The sequence below is a fragment of the Coptis chinensis genome, unplaced genomic scaffold (genome assembly GCF_015680905.1).
Source record: "Coptis chinensis isolate HL-2020 unplaced genomic scaffold, ASM1568090v1 utg3132_pilon_pilon, whole genome shotgun sequence".
Taxonomy (NCBI): Eukaryota; Viridiplantae; Streptophyta; class Magnoliopsida; order Ranunculales; family Ranunculaceae; genus Coptis; species Coptis chinensis.
Genome location: NW_028238144.1, coordinates 34,683 through 55,173, shown reverse-complemented (window position 1 = coordinate 55,173; position 20,491 = coordinate 34,683). Strand labels below are relative to the sequence as shown.

At 40.8% G+C, this 20,491-nt stretch overlaps 1 protein-coding gene across 1 annotated transcript; it reads left to right on the top strand.

The window, feature by feature from the left end:
* Positions 1–18,116: 18,116 nt before the first annotated feature.
* Positions 18,117–18,491, top strand: LOC147473242 (auxin-responsive protein SAUR78-like). The gene has a single exon (XM_086587684.1). The coding sequence runs from the start codon at positions 18,117–18,119 to the stop codon at positions 18,489–18,491; it is 375 nt and encodes a 124-aa protein (XP_086443810.1).
* Positions 18,492–20,491: the final 2,000 nt, after the last annotated feature.

The following is a 20,491-nucleotide window of genomic DNA, read 5'->3' as shown; positions in this document are numbered from 1 at the left end:
AATAATTTGTTTACAAATAGACTCAAACCTTGGTTCCACTACCAACTTATCTTATTCTTCAATTGATGTGCCATATTTTCCACAAAGTATTGTTGATATATGTAGGTATATATATACATTTACTATAAATAGTGATCCACTGGTCCAACCAATGTCTCATTGGTCCAACCCCTAACCCAGTGACCCAATTCCTTTACAGGATTAATTTCTGGACCGAGTCTGATAACACTACTTAAAAACCCTAAAAATCGTATGTGGCAAAGGTTTAGCAGCTCCTTTTAGCAGCATTCTATTGGACTTGCTCTGAGACTGACTGTTGAACAGTACATCTAGATACTAAGAACTGAATACCAGCTGAAAATCCAGTGGCACATGGTCCCAAATATTCAGTATCTCATCACAGTGATCCTTAACCACATGGTCTAGTCCCATGAATATCTAACATGAATACATTTGTTCTTCTGATAGTGAGAGAGTGGGGGATGCGTCCAGTGCCTCCTTATATTTTCTTGGTTGGTCACACCTGCCATTGCTCAATTCTTGTTTTTAAATCAAAAGAGAATCAAATTGCACTACCTTCCAAAACCTACATCTGTTCATGAGATTTTGACGTACTCACCTTCGACTTTTGCTTTCACTAAAGAAATGAAAAAATTAAATAAAAAATTAAATTTTTGAAAACAAAACTTTTGGAAGGTTAGCTTTAGTTTGGACGTGGAGAATCTTTAAAACATCATTTGTCTTCCTCTCTTCACTTTAGTTTTATAGTATATACTTTTCTTAAAATAAACTTCCTATTCCACTTCTAATAATTTTTTATCTCTTTATTTCACTTTGAAGGTATATTTTTTTAATAAGTTGGTACCTAAAATTTGGGGAACAAAACGCCGTCGAGAACGTCAATTAATTATTTAATCACATCTATATCTTAATATTAAAGCTTTTCAAATGAGATATTTTTCGAGCTCTATTAAAATTCAACATCATTATTTCCTATTAAAACGGATTTTTTTTTTCTATTGATTTTTTTTAGGCATTTCTAATTAAAATAGAAATCATTCTCCATTAAAACGAATTTTTATCTATTAGAAAAAATTTAAGATCTTCGATTAAAACATGAATCATTCTCTTATTAAAACGGTATCTCTGTTTTTTAACTAGGGGAGAGATACCGTTTTAATAAGAGAATGATTCATGTTTTAATCAGAAGTGCTAGAATTTTTTTTTTCTAATAGATGAAAAATTTCTGTTTTAATAGGAGAATGATTTATATTTTATATATATTTACGATTGTTTTTAAAATAGCCAGTGCGTATGTATGGATCTACTTTCTAGTTTTAAGTATAACCCCAACAACATTACAAGGATGTTAATTTGAATGTAATGGCTTTGTGTTTTAGTAGACTGTATCTACCAAATTCATGACCATGGGGATGACATGTCTCAAAGACCGAGGTAACTTAAGAAACCGAGAGTGAGAGGGAGGATATAGGCGATACTTGGAGAGGCAAGTGGGACGGTTAAGCGGTTATGAATGGTGAGGTGGAGATCGTGGAATCGAGGAAGCGATTAAGCGGTTAGGGAGTATAAGAGAAGGAAAAGAGAGAAAAGAAAAAAAAGAACCGAGGGAGAGAGAGGAGAGAGTATGTAAGATCGAGATTACATAGGATTTTGAAGGTTGTAAAAATCGATTATACATTTGAAAGCCGCCGCGTCGTGGGGGGATCACGAAAGTGACCTACGGTTTAGAGACAAAGAAGAAAAGGGTTATAGGATGACAACGATGACTAAGAAAGGGGAGGGAGAGGAAAAAAAAAAGTGAGAGAGGGAATCGATGAGGGAGAGGCTACGAGTGTGGAGTTGGAAGAAACACCGGAGGAAGTTCAAGACAGCGACGGCGAGAGGCAAACGGACTCTTTGCGGGGAAGAAATAAGCGAGATTGAGGGAGGAGAATGAAGATCTTAGAAGAGAAAGGGAAACTACACAAAGAGGGGAGGGGACTAGAGAGCCAGAGAATAGCGAGATGGGGGAACAGAGTGAGGAAGCGCCTCAAGGGCTAAGAGGTGATCTCGAGGGAGCGGTCACGCTGGAGGTGATCCAGGCGATGATTGAAAAGGATAGAGAAATAAGTCGGACGGGCGGAAAAAAAGCCAAAGGGGTGGTGAGGAAGGTAGTAGCGGACTTAATCGAGAACCGCTAGCGGATTGGTTTGGAATTCGAGGTACCAAAGAGGTTTACGCAACCGAGGTTCGGCGATATGGCCGGGAAGGGTGATCCTGCGGACCACTTACACCATTTTAAGCGCGAGATGCGGCTGCGGGCAAGAGAGTAAGTATGGCGGACTCCGGCGCATGATGTTTCCGCTAGTCCGAAAGGGGAGCTTCGGATTGGTATTACCGATTGACGTCGCGGTATAAAAAGAAGTTCGAGGAGTTGGAGCGAGGCATTCGTGGACCATTTCATTCATCGTAAGCGGAGAATAGTGGATATCGCGGACCTCTTCAATGTCAAACGTAAACCGCGCGAGAGCCGAGGGAATTTTGTGTAGGGTTCAAGGAGGAGCGTTGAGGGTAGAGAATTTGGATGAGCACACCGCAAATAATAGCATTCCGGCATGGGTTGAAGCGAGGTACTAGAGTCCATGAATGCGGTCCAAAATCGAAGTCACGGCGTTACATGCAATCAGATCCAAAGGTCGAAATACATACGATATGAGGATATCTGCGAGAACCGCTAAGGAGCCTAGGAAGACGGAGAAATCGGTGCATAGTGTAGGACGTAACGGCCGGAAAGACAGAGGAAAGGCTGCGTCCGTGAAGGGGATCTTACAGGGAAGAGACACACAAAGTCGAGAGAGGTCGGAGACATAGCGAGGAGAGATTTTCATGAGAGAAAACCATACCGCTGATATAGCGACAACTCCTTTGAACAAAACTTTAGAGGAGATATTGCCGTTAATCAAAGGGATGCGATATTTTGAAGGTCCGAGAAGCACGCCTAGAGAACTGGAAGAGAAGCCGTTTTCGCGCGTACCACGGATCGAAACCACGAACCAATGAGTGTTTCGCTTTGCGGTGGTTGGGTAGAGAGAATGATAGAAAAGGGTTCTTTGAGAGAGTTCATCCGGGGAGGCACATCCGGTCAAAGAAGCGCCCGGCCGTAGCGAGGATCCTAGGAACCATCAATGTCATCTTGATGGGGAAACAAGAGGGAAGGAATGCTCATCGGGACAAAGTCGGGAGGGGGCGTCCGACTTACAGCCAGATAAATGAGGTCTCGAGCATTCGCGACCGGTGCAGGGGCCCGCGAGGGGATGGTAGGATAGAATTCTCACCAAAGGATCTGGAAGCGGTAATCTCTCCCCACGAGGATGCGCTGGTGATAACAATTGCAGTGGGTAATTACATGGTGAAGAGGGTGTTAATAGATTGCGGAAGCTCAGTTGATTTGTTGTTTAGCGGTGCTATGGAGGAAATGAATATTGAGAAGAAACAATTGAAGCCTCCCCGGACCAATCTGTTTGGATTCAACGGTAGCATGACCGAACCCATAGGGGAACTGGAGCTACCAGTAACTGCGGGTCCTGTAACGGTGTTCACCCGTTTCATGGTTGTGGACTCCACATCGCAATTCAATGCCATCTTGGGAAGGAGATGGATTCACGAGATGAAGGCAATTCCATCCACCTACTATCAAGTGATCCGTTTCCCGACTAAAGGGAGGAAATGTACGAGATAAGAGGAGACCAAGCCGCGGCTCAAAGAATACACCAGGTGGTGGTTCGAGAGTTGATCCGCGCAATGACGGGAGGAAAGAGGGCGGAGAGGGCGGGCGTAGCAATCACGATCGCGTAACGGTCCCAGAGTTGCCGATGGGGCGAAAAGACAATGGATGAGGTGGAGACGGTGAACGTAAATCTTGAGAGGAGGAGAAACGGGTGTCTATTGGGGCCGATTTACGGAGAGTTGGAAAGCAAAGTTGACCGCCTTGTTGATGGAGAACAATGATGTGTTCGCGCATGGTGCGTGGAGGATCCGGTGGATTTGGATCCAGAATTTGCTTGTCACAGGTTGCATATGAGAGAAGGGGCCAAGCCCATCCGGCAAAAGATGAGAGGCTTAAAGCGCGGTATCATGAGGGATACGGGAGGAGATACATAGGTTGAAAGCGGCGGGGATTATTCGCGAATGCAAATTCACGGAATGGCTCTCCAACATTGTCGCGGTTCCAAAAAAGAATGGAAAGGTAAGAATGTGTGTCGACTTCACGGATGTCAATTTACAATGTCCGAAAGATTGTTACCCAATGCCGCGGATAGACGAGTTGGTGGATCGGACTGCGGAGTTTAAGTTCTTCTCTTTCATGGACGCATCTATGGGATACAATCAGGTGTTCATGTATGAGTCGGACCAAGACAAAACCGCGTTTATAGTAGAGGGGGGAGTTTACTGTTATACCCGAATGCCTTTCGGCTTGAAGAACGCCGGGGCTACCTTTCAGAGGATAGGTGAGAAGATGTTTGAGAGCAAGATCAGAAGGGGAATGGAAATCTACATAGATGACATGGTGGAAAAGAGTATGACCGAGGAGGAACATCTGGAGGGATTGAAGGAGACGTTTGCAATATTACGGACCTACAAGCTGATGTTGAACCCTGACAAATGCACCTTTGGGGTGACGTCGGGAAAGTTCTTGGGTTACATCGCCACATATGGCGGAATAGAAGCAAATCCGGACCGGATCGGGGCTTTGGTAGAGATGCAATCACCCCGGGATGTGAAAGAGGTCCGAGGTTGGCGGGGAAGAATCGCGGCTCTCAGCAGATTCATTTCAAAATCCTCGGACAAGTGTAGACCCTCATACACGCTCTCTTTGCGGAAAACAACGGACTTCCAATGGACCGGCGTGTGAAAAAGCTTTCCGGGGAGTTAAAGGTTTATTTGGGAAGAGCCCCTATCTTATCGCGACGGGGCAAGGAGAAAAACTGTATCAGTACTTGGGGGTGTCTGAGAGCACGAATCAGCTCCGTGTTGATAAGGGTGGTGGACAAGATAGAGAGGCGGTGTATTTTGAGCAAAACCATGTTAGATGCGAAACCGGATATAGCGGGATCGAGAAATTCGCTCCGGCGTTGGTTTTCTCACTTTGAAACTAAAACCGTGCCGATGCTCACTTTCGGTAGTGGTGGTGACAAATTTACCACTCAAAGCAGCCCCAAAGCGGAAAAGTCGGGGAAGAATGTTGAAGTGGGCGGTAGTCCGAAGTTCATAACGACATAGAGTACCCAGTCGGGGGCGGTGAGAAAGGCGGGCTATGGCGAAATTCTGGCGAATTCCGGCCGAGGACCACATGGGGAGAGGAAATGGTTATGGAACGAGAGGCGATCCTAGTCATGATCCATTCGACCGCTTGGGATATGAGAAACGGGTGGAGGGTCTTTGCAGATGGATCCGCGACCGACACGGAAGCGGGATCGGGGGTGGTGTTGGTTACACCGGAGAACAACCGATTAAATTATCGATGAAGTTGGGGTTCGCGGCGAACAATGAATCGAGTATGAGGCGGTGATAGCGAGGGTTGGAAATGGCGGCCTGATCTTGGGGTGAATGAATTAACGGTGTATTCAGATTCCAATTTGGTAATATGTCAAATGAAGCGAGAGAGTTTGCGGCCCGGTGCCCCGGATGGCAAAATATTTAGAGGTATTACGAGAAAAGGCTAACAAGTTTACTCAGATCAAGTTCGCCCACGGGCCGCTTGGTGAACCGACACGCCGATCGCGTTAGCATATGTGGCGGCGGTGCTACCGAAGGCGAGGGCCGAGCCGCCGAAATTAGGGTCTTTGAACAAACCAAGCACGTCGGAGGGTGAAACGGTTTTGGGAGTCACCGAGAATGAGGCGAGGTGGAGGGAACCCATAAAGAGTTTCCTTACTTGCGGGGGTCGGAGATCGAGGACAAACGGAGAGAAAAGAATGGAACAGTGTCTCAAAGATACACTCGATAGATGGTGACTTGTCAGACGCTAATGTCACGGACCGTTATTGAAATGCATCGGGCTTTAAACAGTAAGAGGTCTTGAGTGAGATTCATGAGGGGATTGTGGGAGTCATTCTGCGGAGGACGGCGGCACATCGATTATTATCTCAAGGGTATTTTTGGCCGCATTACATGAAGCGGGGACGAACGAGTATGCCAAGAGGTGTGAGAAATGCCAAAGATTCTCACCACCGATACATGCCCTCCGTGATGTCTTTGCATAAGGTATTCAGTCCTTGGCCTTTCGCCATGTGGGCCGATATCGTTGGACCGCTCCCCTTGGCGTGTGAAAGCGAAGGTTCGTGTTTAGCGCGACGGATTATTTCACCAAATGGGTTGAGGGTGTGGCAATCGCAGCGAAGGTTAAGGAGGAGCAAGTCAAGAAATTTCGTGGGGAAAATATAATTTGCCGATTTGGGCTGCGATACCATAATCGCAGACAACGGTATTTTCAATTCATGGGGGGCAAAGTACGCGAATTCCTCCAAGCATTCAAGGTGAAGCAAGGATTCTCGAGCTCCTTACAAATCCGGAGGGGAATGAATGGCCGAGAATCCTCTAACAAGACAATAATGGATAATTTGAAGAAGAAGTTAGAAGATCGGGGCGTGGGCCGGGGAGACGAGTTGAATCAAAGGTTTATGGGCGTGCGAACAACACCACGAACTTCCACTCAAGAGTCGCCATTTGCCATGGCCTATGGAGTGGAGGCGGTGATTCCCGTAGAGATGGTGGAGGCGGCAACGAGAACCCGAGCCGTAGAGGGAGGAGTCAATGAAGTTATTTTAGGCGGACCGAACCTTTACAGGAGGAAAGGGAGGGATATGGGCGCATCAAGTTGGAAGAGTACCACGAGATGCGAGGCGATGTATGACAAGAGGGTGAAGCCACGGCGCAGTTCAGTGGGGACCGCGTTCGAGAAGAGTAACCCCGACCACCGAGAAAAAGAACGGAAGAACGGAAAGGGCCTAGGAGGGAGGGCCATACACCGTGGTCGAGAAAAAGGCGGGGCGGACCTATCGATTCTACATCACTGAAGGGGAGGACATCGCGAGACCTTGGAACATAAGAATGTTGAAGAAATTTTATGAGTGATGCTTTGTATGCAGTTTTATTTTAATTAAAGACAAGCTCACGGAATCAAGAGAGATTCTCATCTAAGTGTATGATGATGTTATGTGTGCCCATCTTTGTCAATCGAAAAGTGCAATCGAGACCAAAGAATTTGGCGGTGTAATGGCCGTGAACACTCAAACCATGGGGGCAAACCCCGGCCCCTAACAAATATAGAGAGCGGCCGAGGGGACGAGCCCTTCGTGGGCGATGAGGTCCAAAACAAGCGGGGCAAACCCGGCTGCCCGAAAAGAGCCTGGTGAGAGATAACGGAGGGACGAGCCCGCCGTGGGCGATGAGGTCCGAAACCAAGCGGGGCAAACCCCCGCCCCCAAAGAGCCGGTGGCTGAGAAAGATAACGGAGGGGAGGAGCGAGCCCTTCGCGGACGGCGAGGTCCGAAACCAACCGGGGCGAACTAAGGCGCCCCAAATAGCCTACGGCTGCCATAGGCGGTGAGAGGGAAGCCATCCGCGGATCGCGGTGGTGGTAAACAAATTTTGGGCGGGTTGCGGCGGCCCGAAAACAAATTGTCCGCGGCGACTAAGCATAATATAGTTGAGCAACTTGGAAAAACATTTTCCCCAAAAATATCTGGAATACATCGTTAATTGGCAAAGTTTTGAGCCCGCTGGGAACACCCAGAAATACGGGACACGCATAATATCCAGAACACCAAGTAAAGAACAAGTATATTACAAAAGATATTGAGCTATAAAACAAAGAGGTTGAACTCCGATCACTGCTCCTCGGCGGGTGCGGGAGTAGAGGTGTCCTCGGGCATCTCTTTCTGGGGTGAGCCTTCGGATATGTTTACTACCTCATCAGTGGCCACCGGGACAGTGCCGGGCTCCTTGTCGGACAGCGGAGGGGAGGTAGCAGGTGGATCGGCAGCTTGGTCAAGGGCAGGAGGCGGCGAGGGAAGAAGTCTCCCCCAAAGCGGGAAAGCTTCGACCATCCGACAGTTCCTAGCGATTTTCTTTTACGCTAGAGTGCGGAAGCGGTCGAGGCGTTGCCGCCGAGGATTGTTCAAGAGGTGGTTTTGCTTGGCGGCCTCCATTCTTTGCCTTCTCACTAGTCGGTTTGCACGAAGGTCCGCTATTTCTTGACGGAGAGCCCCTTCGTGACCTTATTGTCGTTGTGTGCCTTGAGGGCGGAGCACGATAGTCATCGCGTTCTTTCTCCAACTTGGCATATTTTGCCTTCCGGCCGTCTGCCCCGCCCATGGATCTCCCTTCCCGCGTCTCGGGGTGTCCAAGGTGTTAGTCAATCCCGGATGGCGTAGCCTATATCCAGCTCCTCAACCAACACGAGAGGAGTTAGAGGTGACACAAAGTAATGATGCAAGGCAAAAGAATCAAGATGAGACTCACCTTCTCCCACCCGGTGTAGATGGCGGTAGCGGCACAAGAACGTTCCCGAGTCACCGTAGGCTTGATCTCGTGGAAGATGGGATGAGAAGAACAGAGAGGCAGCCACCGCGGCATTGTCTAAAGCGGAGTCTCTAGTGGTGACGGGGCGATCCCTGGCCTTGAACTTCGGGATGCGATTTCAGCCCAACGGCACCGGATCCTTACCATGACGGCGGTGATGGGACCAACGGCCGTGGGCCGCTTGCATCGGGCGGATGGGGCAGCAGGAGTGGAGGTGTTTCCCGCAGTTCTACACCTCTTGGCGGGTGGCCCCTGCGGCGCCGAGTCGGTCTGCTCATCTTCAGGGTCGCTGTCCCACAATTTGAGTTTGTTGACATCCATGTTCTGGGTGGGCGGAGGGGAGGAGCGCAAAATCGTCCTCCCAATCAGCAAGGGAAGAATATGAGCCGGGGACACCTGCTGGGGTGGATGGGTCTGGAGCAGCGGTAGAGGGTTTCTTGGTCCGTGCAGCGGCGGCTCTTAGGGCCTCGGCTTGTGAATGAGAGATCTTTTTGGTGTAGCCTCTCTTCTTAGTCTTGGGGGGAGAAGGTTTGGGCAATCTCTCTTTAGGTGGAGGCAGACGGTAGAAAGGGCCTTGATACGGGCCGAAGTCTTTGAGGGTTGGGTCGAGAAGGAGCCGAGTGGCTTGGCACGGGGATCAATGCCTAGAAGGCGACCTGGTCGCGTTTCGGATCGCGGAGTTTCTGAAAGATTGCGGAGTAGACGCCGTTGTAAAGTTGTGAATGAGAATCGGGCCTCCAACCTGTGACAAAGAAAGTTAGCGGCGAGGTCAAAGACGGATAAGAATGAATACAAGGACACAATTTGCTCGCCGGATACACTTACCGCTCACGAGAAAGTGTAAGTGCCTTAGAAACCTCGGAAGGGATGTCCGGACCGACGAGAAAGTTCGGACACATACAAAGGGTAATGGTGCCACACTTTATCGAGGTGGTGATGTGAAGAATGAAAGATTTCTTTTCGTGGGCGACTACAAAAGGATTGATAGCCTAATCGCCAAACTTGGTACTCTTTTTGATGAAGTAATGGGCGATGACATGCCGGAGTTTGATCCGGGGAGAGTTGGTTTTGTTGTAAAAGTTGGCAGCATACATGACATGCCAAAATTGCCAATGCCTTGACATGGCGGAATGTTGAAGTGATTGCATACTTCTACGTCCAAGCAAAGGCGAGGGGAACCTTAAGCCGGCTACTATTTGCCTTAACGGTAACGACCGGGCTCCCCGGCCGCATGTTCTACAAGATGGGGAAAGTGAGTTACACCGACACATGCTCTAACAAAGACATCATCCGGGATGCCATAAGCGGCTTTGACCGCTGCGTCTAGGTTGGTCTGCGGTAGTGTGGGGGTGGGGAAGCTTAAACGATCTCCCGAGGTAGAAGGGATAGCGGCAGGGCTTGTCGCCGCGGAGGGGGAGAGTCTGATCCGTCAGCGATGGTGTTACTAGATCTAGAGGGTGGGGTCTCCGATCGATCAGATCGGACGACGAGAGTTCGAGGACTCCGGCGCACATGATATTCGAGAGTGGGCGAGGCAAAGAAGCGGGGATTTCCAAAATTCGATCAAGATAAAGATATCCCACGGCTTTAATGGGCGTGGAAAAGAGATGAACAAATGATCGGAACTAAATAAAAACCAAGAATGGAAAAGAGGAAAGAGGAAGGAGAGCTTAACGACCTTCAATGCGGCCGCAAGCAAGGAAGAGAAAGCACAAATGGCGGAGACAAGAACCGGTGAGAGAACGCTGGAGGAAGATGCTAACAAGAAGAGCGGGAACAATTAGAGCGAGCAGAGGAAGAGGAAGAAGAGAGAGAGGTCTTTGAGGTTAGAGAATGAAAGATGGAAGAATAATGAGAAAGATGAAGGGTTTGAGGGTTTGAGCGGGATTCGAGGCATCGAGGGGCAAGCAAGTAATATTCGGAGAGTGATATCCAAAGGTCAAGAGAAATGGTCCGAGGATGGGCTTTCACGTGGATATCGAAGAACGAGGTGTCGAGGTTCGCGAGGGTAATCATGACGCGCATGGGCATGCTAAGCACGCTGCGTGTGAGAGAAACGAGAGCAAGCACGTGTCCGTTGAGAGATAGCACGCGTGCCGTTGAGAGAAAGCACACGTTGATATCATTAAGTAAAAGAAGTAGGGGCCGGATTGATAAATTTGAGAATATCTCGGACCCCCAAACGAAGTTTTTCACGAGGTTCGGGGGCCGAGGGGGGCATTGTATCTACCAAATTCATGACCATGGGGATGACATGTCTCAAAGACCGAGGTAACTTAAGAAACCCAGAGTGAGAGTACAGGATATAGGCCGCGGTACTTGAGGCAGTAGTGGACGGTTAGCGGTTATGAACTGGTGAGGTGGAGATCGTGGAATCAGGAAGCAGTTAGCGGTTAGGGAGTATAAGAGAGAAGGAAAAGAGAGAAAAAGAAGAAAAAGAACTGAGGAGAGAGAGGAGAGAGGCTGTAAGATCAGAGATTACATAGGGATTTCGAAGGTTGTAAAATCTGATTATACATAGACAATCACTGTTTGGCCTCGACTGATTGATTCAATGGTTTTAGTGAAACATATCGATTATATGTCAATGGGGACATTATCAAATTTCCATTTCCATAATTAAAAACGTAAGTGGATACTCAATGAATTTTCCCATATGTTTTTGGCTTTGCAACAACAAAGCATGTGTAAGATAGCTACATGATACCAGTGCTTTGAATCTAATGTCGGTTTCATGCCAATTGTCTAGCAACATCAATTGGCAAACAGCTTAATGAAGCAAAACAGTTTGCTGTGGAGGGCATGCTTTCTAACACTATGATAGAGATTAAGCGTTCAACATAAAGGTTATTGTCTGTCTAATATGAAGTATGAAGAAGTGGTGCTGTTCAATGAAATTAAAATAAAAATACTGAATGGAGCTACAAATTAAGAACCGGCGCTTGCAAAATAGTGCATTAGCTAGTTAAGACTATGATTCGTGAGTGATTCCGAACGGAATTTCGGAATTCCATTGGATATTTTGGTTTTTAAAAAAACCGAAAACGATACACTACTGGAATTCCCAAAAAAAAAATTAAAAATTTAAAAAGATTAAAAAGCGAATTAATCATTAAACATAGTTCACTAACCAATTTTTAAAAAATAACTAACTCTAGATCCAAATATTTGACACACTATCAAAATTGAAAGTTTTTAAGTGAAAAAAAAATCATAAATTGAAGAAGGAGAAAATTGAAGAAAAGTAGACCCGATATCATCCACCATTGATGGTATGTTGAAAACTCTCACTTCATGTTCTAATCACATTAATAACATCTTTTTCACCTATCTTCTCCACCAAGAAAGGGAGAAACTAGAAATTGATAGGGTTTTTAAATGGGAACAAATCTAAGACTATTGGATTTTCAGATCTAAAAAATCAATAGTTGTTATAAATTAGGGTAATCTTGCAAATTTTGACACGGTCCTTGGTATTCCGAACTGAATTTCAATTTTTCAGCCCGTCAGAATTTGGAGGATTTCAGAATAATGAACTATGGTTAAGACTTTGGTCGAAGTCCGATTCAACCGCAAGTGATGGCTTCGTTCACTAGTGGTGACATACCATGGCAATTTCAGTCAAGATGACGGGAGTGCAAGCTCAAGGTTCATTCGATGGCCATATCTCATGTATGGTGGGAAGCTAATATTTCTGCAGATACTTTTGCCAAAGTTGGAGCAAGTTTAGCTCAACAGAAAGTCGTACACATGGTAGGCAACCCTACATTGATTCACAAGTGGTAAAATCTTTTTAGCAAGTTTGTTAGATTATGCTATATACTATCTATATACTAAAGCAGAGACCTCTAATGGAGGATTTTCTCTTTCCTATGTGGCACTCTAATATGAGAGTTAGTTTTTTCTTTCTCCTATGTGTCACTCTAATATGAAAGATAGTCTTTTTTAATAGCCTACAATCCCAAGTACATGGAACTTCTTTGGAGAGTTTGAGTATTGCACTAAACAAATCTCAAAAAATAAATTGGATGCAAATGCATTGAACTAACCTTAAGAAATAATTAATAGGAAATCGGAAATTGGATGCAAATTCATTGAACTAACTTCAAACAATAATTAACGGGAAATCGGAAACTAGATGCAAATGCAACTTTATCAAATAATAAACGAGAAATCAGAAACTGGATACAAATGCATTAAATTAATCTCACATAATAATTAACGGGAAATCAAAAATTAGATGCAAATGTATTGAACTGACCTCAAAGAACAATTAACAGGAAATTGAAAGTTGGATGCAAATATATTGAACTAACCGAAAATAATAATTAACGAAAAATCAGAAACTGGATGCAACTACATTGAACTGATCTCAAAAAATAAGTAACGGGAATTGGAAATTAGATGCAATTGCATTGAACTAACCTCAAAATATAAATAATGGAAAATCAAAAACTGGATGCAAATGCATTAAACTTACCTCAAAACATAGTTGGGTTATATGTTGTGGGAATGTCTCGATAAGTATAGTTTTGCATTTAAAATGGTGTTTATCTTATCTCTTTCCAAATGATTGTGAACTCTTTACTATTCAAGTAGCTTCAATATATATAAACTTCACCTTATTAGGCAATCTCACAAAACTTCAATTAAACTTCTTTTATTAAACAACAAAATGAAATTAAAGGGTTTATCAAAGGTGAGTTATTTTTTTTAATGGAGAGTGAGGTTTTCATGTTATAAGAAATTTGGTTAAGTGATTAATATAATATTAATATATAATAGTTTTGCATATTTGTAAATATTTTTCAGTATAATTAATATAACAACACCTGTTCGTAGATAATCTTTTAAGATTTCACATAGTGAGTCATGCATAATTTAAAGAATAATTAATGGGAAATCGGGAACTGAATAATCTTCGATGACCCCACATAGTAAATCAAGCATAATTTACTTTTTATGTCATGTTTGCAATGACATTACAGATGGATCAGTAGAAGTTGGTATTACACACCACATTGGATAATTAAAAGAAAATCGGAAACTGGATTCAAATACATAACTGAGGTTAAAGAGTAATTAACGGAAAATTGGAAACTTTATGCAAATGCAATCAACTAAACTCAAAAAGTAATTAACTAGAAATCGGAAACTGGATACAATTGCATTAAACTAATGTCAGATAATAACTAACGAGAAATTAGAAATTGGATACAAATCCTTGAAAAATATTTAACGAGAAATCGGAAACGGTATACAAATATATCAAACAAACCTCATATAATAATGAATGGGAAACCAGAAACTAGATGCAAATGCATTGAACTAAACTCAAAAAATAATTAATAGAAAATCAAAAACCGAATGTAATTGCATTGAACTAACCTCATAAAATAATTGGTGGGAAATCGAAAACTAAATGTAATTACATTGAAATAATCTCAAAAAATAATTAATGGGAAATCAAAAACCGAATATAATTGCATCGAACTAACCTAAAAGAATAAATAATCATAAACTAGATGCAGATGTATTGAACTAACCTTAAAGAGTTATTAACGGAAAATCGAAAATTGGATCCAAATGTAATGAACTAATCTCAAAAACTAATTAACGAAACATTGAAAAATGGATGAAACTGCACTGAACTAACCTAAATGAATAATTAACGGGAAATTATAAATTTGATGTAACTGCATTGAACTAACCCTAAAAAATAATTAACGGAAAATCGAAAACTTGATGCAAATGCATTGAACTAATCTCAAAGAACAATTAGCATAAAATCATAAATTGGAATAAACTGCATTGAACCAACCACAAAGAATAATTAACGGAAAACCAAAAACTGGATGCAACTGCATTAAACTAAAATCAGAGATTAACTAACAAGAAATCAGAAATTGGATGCAAATGCATTGAAATAACCTAAAAAAATAGTTAACTGAAAATCGAAAGTCGGATGTAACTGCATCGCAATGACCTCAAAGTATAAATGTCCGTTTTTTTAGCCTTCTCACATGAGTAATTACGAGTAATTAGGACCCCAAAACGAAAGTGAATTTATAAAAACATACTCTTACTTGTATGCAAATTGTATAGAAATTGTAAACTATCGAACTAACCTAGAAAAATAATTAACGGAAAATCAGAAACTGGATGCTGATGTATTGAACTAACCTCAAAGAGTAATTAATGGGAGATTGGAACCTGAATGCAAATGCAATGAACTAATCTCAATACTAATTAACGAAACATCGAAAACTAGATGCAACTGTACTGAATTAACCTAAATGAATAACTAACGGGAAATCATAAAGTGGATGCAATTGCACTGAACTAACCTCAAATAATAATTAACGATAAATCGGAAACTTGATGCAATTGCATTGAACTAACCTAACAGAATAATTAATGAGAAATTGGAAATTGGATGCAACGTACTACATTAAACTAACCTCAAAGAATAATTAATGGAAAATCATAAACTTTATGCAAATGCATTGAACTAATAACCCTAAAACATATTTGTATTATATGTAGGGGGAATAAATGTCTCGACAAATATAGTTTTGAATTTTAAGTAGTGTTTATCATAATTCTTTTATTGTGATTAGGAATGTTTTGCTATTCAAGTAACTTCAATATTATCTTCGACACATTGGGCATTTTCACAAAACTTCAATCAAACTTCTATTGTTAAACCTAACAATAAAAAGAAGTCGATGAGTTTTATCAAGGTTTGATGCTTCCTTTTTATAGAGAGTGGTGCAAGAAATTTAAATGAGTAATTAATATAATTTTAATATCTCATAGCTATGCATAGTTGCTAATATTTTTTAGAATAATTTAATATAATGACACCCGTTCGTAGGGCACGTTAATGTGATAAATCTTTTCAAGTGGGAGTAGTGTATTCTTTGAGAATATGAAAACAATCAATCTATTTTAGTGATTTGTACACATTAGTACGTAAGCCGAGTGGTGATGATTTACCACTAAATCACCATAAATATAATAAAACTAGTATACAAGCTAGATTTAGTTTAAGATAATTTTATTTGAAAATTACGGATTAATATCCTAAACCACAAAGTGAAGAGTCTATCTCAATTTGATCCCTTAGTTTCCAAGTACTTACGCACCATAATTACTACTCATTAACGTATTTCGGTTTATTTTCAATATAAATATATTCTGATTCGAAAATTTACCGCTAAATCACTATAAATCTAAGAAAACTATTATACAAGCTAGATCGAGTTTAAGATAACTATATTTGAAAATTATAGATTAATATCCTAAATCACAAAGTGGAGAGGCTATCATCCCTTAGTTCCCAAATACTTATGCACCATAATCGCTGCTCATTAACGTATTTCGGTTTATTTTCAATAAAAATATATTCTGATTCGAAAATTTGTGTGACATTTTGTAAAGCCCTTTCAACACACAAAATATTTAATATATCCCGGGCGTATGCCCGGGTCCAAAATCTAGTTGTTGTTCTAATAGGGAATACACCTGTTTGGATGTCCACTATGGAGAGAGAGCTTGTATTTGAGTATTGGGTATTTGGGTTATCCAAATACTCATCAATTCTTTTGCATTTTCTTTTCTTTTTTTATATTTTTAATATATTTAACTTATCCAGCAAAAAAAAACTATGGTTAACACCAGTTAATAGATGGTTCAAGGGGTATATATAAAAATAATACTTTTTACTAAAACAATATATAAATCATGGTAGTTACTGTTGATTGGTCAAAAGGATGGAAGGTGGCGTCTATATATTTTGCAAATTTAATCTAGGATTAGTATTACTCCTACTAGATGAGCCAATTAAGATTTCTATCTACTAAATAGGCAATTAGAGTCTTTCTCTAAATACACACAAAAAAAACACGATCAATCCAAATTGAATTTTTTTTCCGTATATTTAGAGGGAAGACTCTAATTTCCCCCTCTAGTCTAGAAGGGAAAATCTTAATTGGCTAATCTAGTGGAGGGTAATACTAGTTAACCCTTTAATCTATTATTATTATTATTTTATTTTTATTTTTATTTTTATTTTTATTTTCCGATGGACAACCCTTTAATCTATCCAATCTAGGGATCCTTCAATCTATATATTAATAAACCTATCTAATGTCTCTAGTCTTAAATTAATAACAATAAACCTTTTTTTTTTCCGATAATTAATTAATAACAATAAACTTGGCACTAGGCTTCAGACTTCTGCAAAGCCCTTGCACATGCCTGTCACTTTCAGTAGTCAGTACCAATATTCCGAATTCATTAACAATTTAATTAGTAGCAAGAACTTTCAACTTTGTAGGTCATACCTTTTTTTTCGCTAAGCTTTTAGTTGGTACTTATTTTATTTTATTTCGCAATAAACACTCACATCATTGATAAATGTTACCACAAAACGAGTTTTTCTTGAGGAATTTGATATTTGTATTTGGTAGATTATGAAAGGAAGAATGTTAGAAAAGAAAAGCAAGCTAGACGAAAACAAATTGCGGTGTTTACTCAGAATCTTCTTTGCATAGAAACATTTATGATAAGATACTTTTATAAAAAAATTTATAAAGGAATTTTTTATGGTTTTACTACTTAAAGAGCTTTTACAACAAAATACTTTTATATAATTTTCGGGTGATGTTTCCAAATAGTAAAAGGTAATAATTTTTTTATTATTATCCGACCAATAAATTTTCTGTTTTCGGCTATGTCCCATGGTGCACCATCCCACGAAATATGAGGAAAATTGAGATCCAATAGTACGTAAAAACACTATCCCGCAAACGCTATCACATATGGTTTGCATACTAGTATGAGTGGCGGTAGAAAAGAAAACATTTACACACGCCACTATCAAAAGCAACTAGAAAACGTGTTGACTAAATTTGATTTTAAATAATTAAGTTTGTCCAATTATCTTTTTATCGACAATATTTTATATAGAGAGAGTTAGAAGAAAAGGCAAAATAGATAGATGATTTAATGCTAAAACTCCACACGCCTTTATAAGTGGCAGGCAGCAAAACAAAATTTGTTTTTTACACTCCACATGCCATTATCAATGGCGGCTAGGATGGATTATTTTTAAAATCCATTAGGTCCATAAACACCATCTCGTTATCTGTATACAAACACTATGCTCTTGTGGTTCACCAAACTGTAGGACTTAGCCTTAGAGCCTCCGTGGCTTGTAGTGGATTTTACAGTTATCTCTATTTCCAATGTATGTATTTGCACGGACAAGTTGCAAAGAATAACAAAAACGCAGCTGGGTTTACAAATCCAATGGTCCCCTCACGTAATGCCTAAAAAATTACCACACAACGAATTTCGGCCCAACAATATTTGTTTATTCCTAAGTTACCCTTCCCTCCCTTGTTTTATAAGCACGAACCTTCCCTCCCCTTTCTCACATTCCACTCCCCTTCTCTCTCAAAAGTCACTTGTATAGCTTCTAAAAGCCAAAAACCGACTTCTCCTCCGTTAACACTCCGTCTATTTAAATGGCAAAAGGAGGCAAGTTAATGAAGCTGAAATCAGTTCTAAAGAAATGGAACTCAATGAGTAAAGCAGGACGTTCCAACTCCAGCATCTCTGCAGCAGCAACTTCAGAAGACGAGTACTCTTTCTCAGCAGACAAGAATCATTCTGGTGATCTTCACGCCGTCTACGTTGGAAAATCCCGAAGACGGTACCTTATCGCAGCCGATGTTATTGAAAATCCTCTTGTTCGAGAACTCGTGGGCCGGTCTAGTGGCTCGGATGAGTTCACCGTAGATTGCGAGGTTGTGCTTTTCGAACATTTGCTTTGGATGCTTGATAATGCTGATCCACAGCCGGAATCTCTTGATGAACTTGTTGAATTTTACGCGTGTTAAGTTGGCCATGAAGAAATAACAACGAAGAATGACTATGTCTATGATGAGTTATTATGTCATTAAGAATTTAATCACACATTAGAAATTTGTAAAAATTTTCAAGGCAATAATTGGTAGCTGTGTAGAGAGAGCCTAAGAGATTTGATTTGAGGGATGTAAAAGTTCCTATTGAACGCTGAGGATTAACCTATTTACTATCTTAGTGAACTTGATGGGAAGTTTTAATTGTTGTCGTTCCTTCATCAATTCTGTCAAATTAATTGTTGTATTTAATAAAATGATCTCGTTTGGAAAATGCAAATTGTTTTTTGTCATATTTGTACAGAGTTATAAGACATTAATATAAGCACTCTACCAATTCTGTTTCGAGCTCTGATCATTTTGAATATATTCATCGGAACCAGTCAACCAGCAGTCATTTACAATTTACATTCTTTTCAGGACCTTCTAATACTGGCATTATAACTGCAAACGAAGCTTGTTCCATAGCAATTCCTTAAATTCTTTTGGCCGTGACTTTTAGTACTGGCAATGTAATTATGCACGGTTGCTCCATAGCTAAAGATGAATGCCAGCCTTCTATCTAGGAGATTGAGATTCAGACAAATTTGATATTTATAGTTATAGTACCATCTCAATTCAATAATTCATCATCTACAATGCACGTTACTTCACGGTTGCGCTGTCTACTAATAGAAAATATGGCGTCATTGTAGTACTGAACTTGTATATATGTACAAGAATGAACATTTATCTTGTTGGAATTGCGAGGACTTGTAATCTGATCACCGGAAGAGAGTTTCAAATTACTTAGTTCCCTACTTTATTAACATCTTTCATGCTTATAAGTAACATAACCACTGGTTTTATGATCTCATACAACAATTTTATGTAATGAACATTCGTTCTATAAAGTAATGTATTAGTTGCTTGAAGTTTGGACTTTCCCTGTTAGATTGCTAGACTAGTGTTAGATGTTGCAAACATGGAAACATAAGGATAGACTGACAGAGTAATATTCTCAAGTTGGCAAAAGGTATTATTTACAAACCGTTGTAAAGAAGAGTAAGTGCAAATCCATGTTGCAAAAAAGTGCATGATTTTTGACAAAGTACTGACTAGAATCCACACTGAAAATCTTCTTTAGCTTTGATCCACTCAAAGTCAATGCCTCTTTTGAATTTTTCTTACAGAGAATGTTCGCTTTTGAGCCCTAAAAGAAGCTATAAGAGCGAGTGTAGCTGTATATGCTTCATTTTGGACTCAATCCTTTGTCATGGTCCTTTTGGCTTGGAGGGCTTTTCGTAAGTATTACTGCAGCGCACACTTCCTCTCCCCAGAAAAACAATCACACTCAAACATACGCGCAGTTATTTTGAGATTTGAGGGCTCAATTAACGAACTCTGCAGCCATTGTACTTAGTTTGGACTTTGGATGGATGTTTATATTAGCCCACAAGAAATATAGAAAATATACATAATTTAAGTAGAAAACACATTCATCAACTAGTAAAGTTGCTAAATTCTTTGGGTGATCATATCATAGGTTTGGGGTTCATATCATATCATAGTTCGTGATTTCAATGGAATTTTCGGAATTTCATCAAATATTTCGATTTTTGAGAAATTTGAAATTTGGATTAAAAGTTCGAAAAATATAAAATTTTGAAATACACTCAGAATATAGGGAAATAAGGACCGGAATTCCAGTTTTTGGATTTGTTGGAATTCCGACGATTCCAAAATCTTGAACTATATGGATGTATGTAACTATGTATAAGTTCTAAAAGTGATATGATGAAGAAAAGAAATCAGTAAATAGAAATCAGTAAATTTCTGGGGAATCACGTCAATTAAATGGTTAAAAATAAATCGTGTCAATTTGTTTAATCTTCTACCAATGAATTACACTTACACCTTACATATTACACAAACTGAAAACAAGTAATATTAAAAAAAAACACAAAAAAATGCTGCCTTTGTTGGACTGAAAAAGGTCC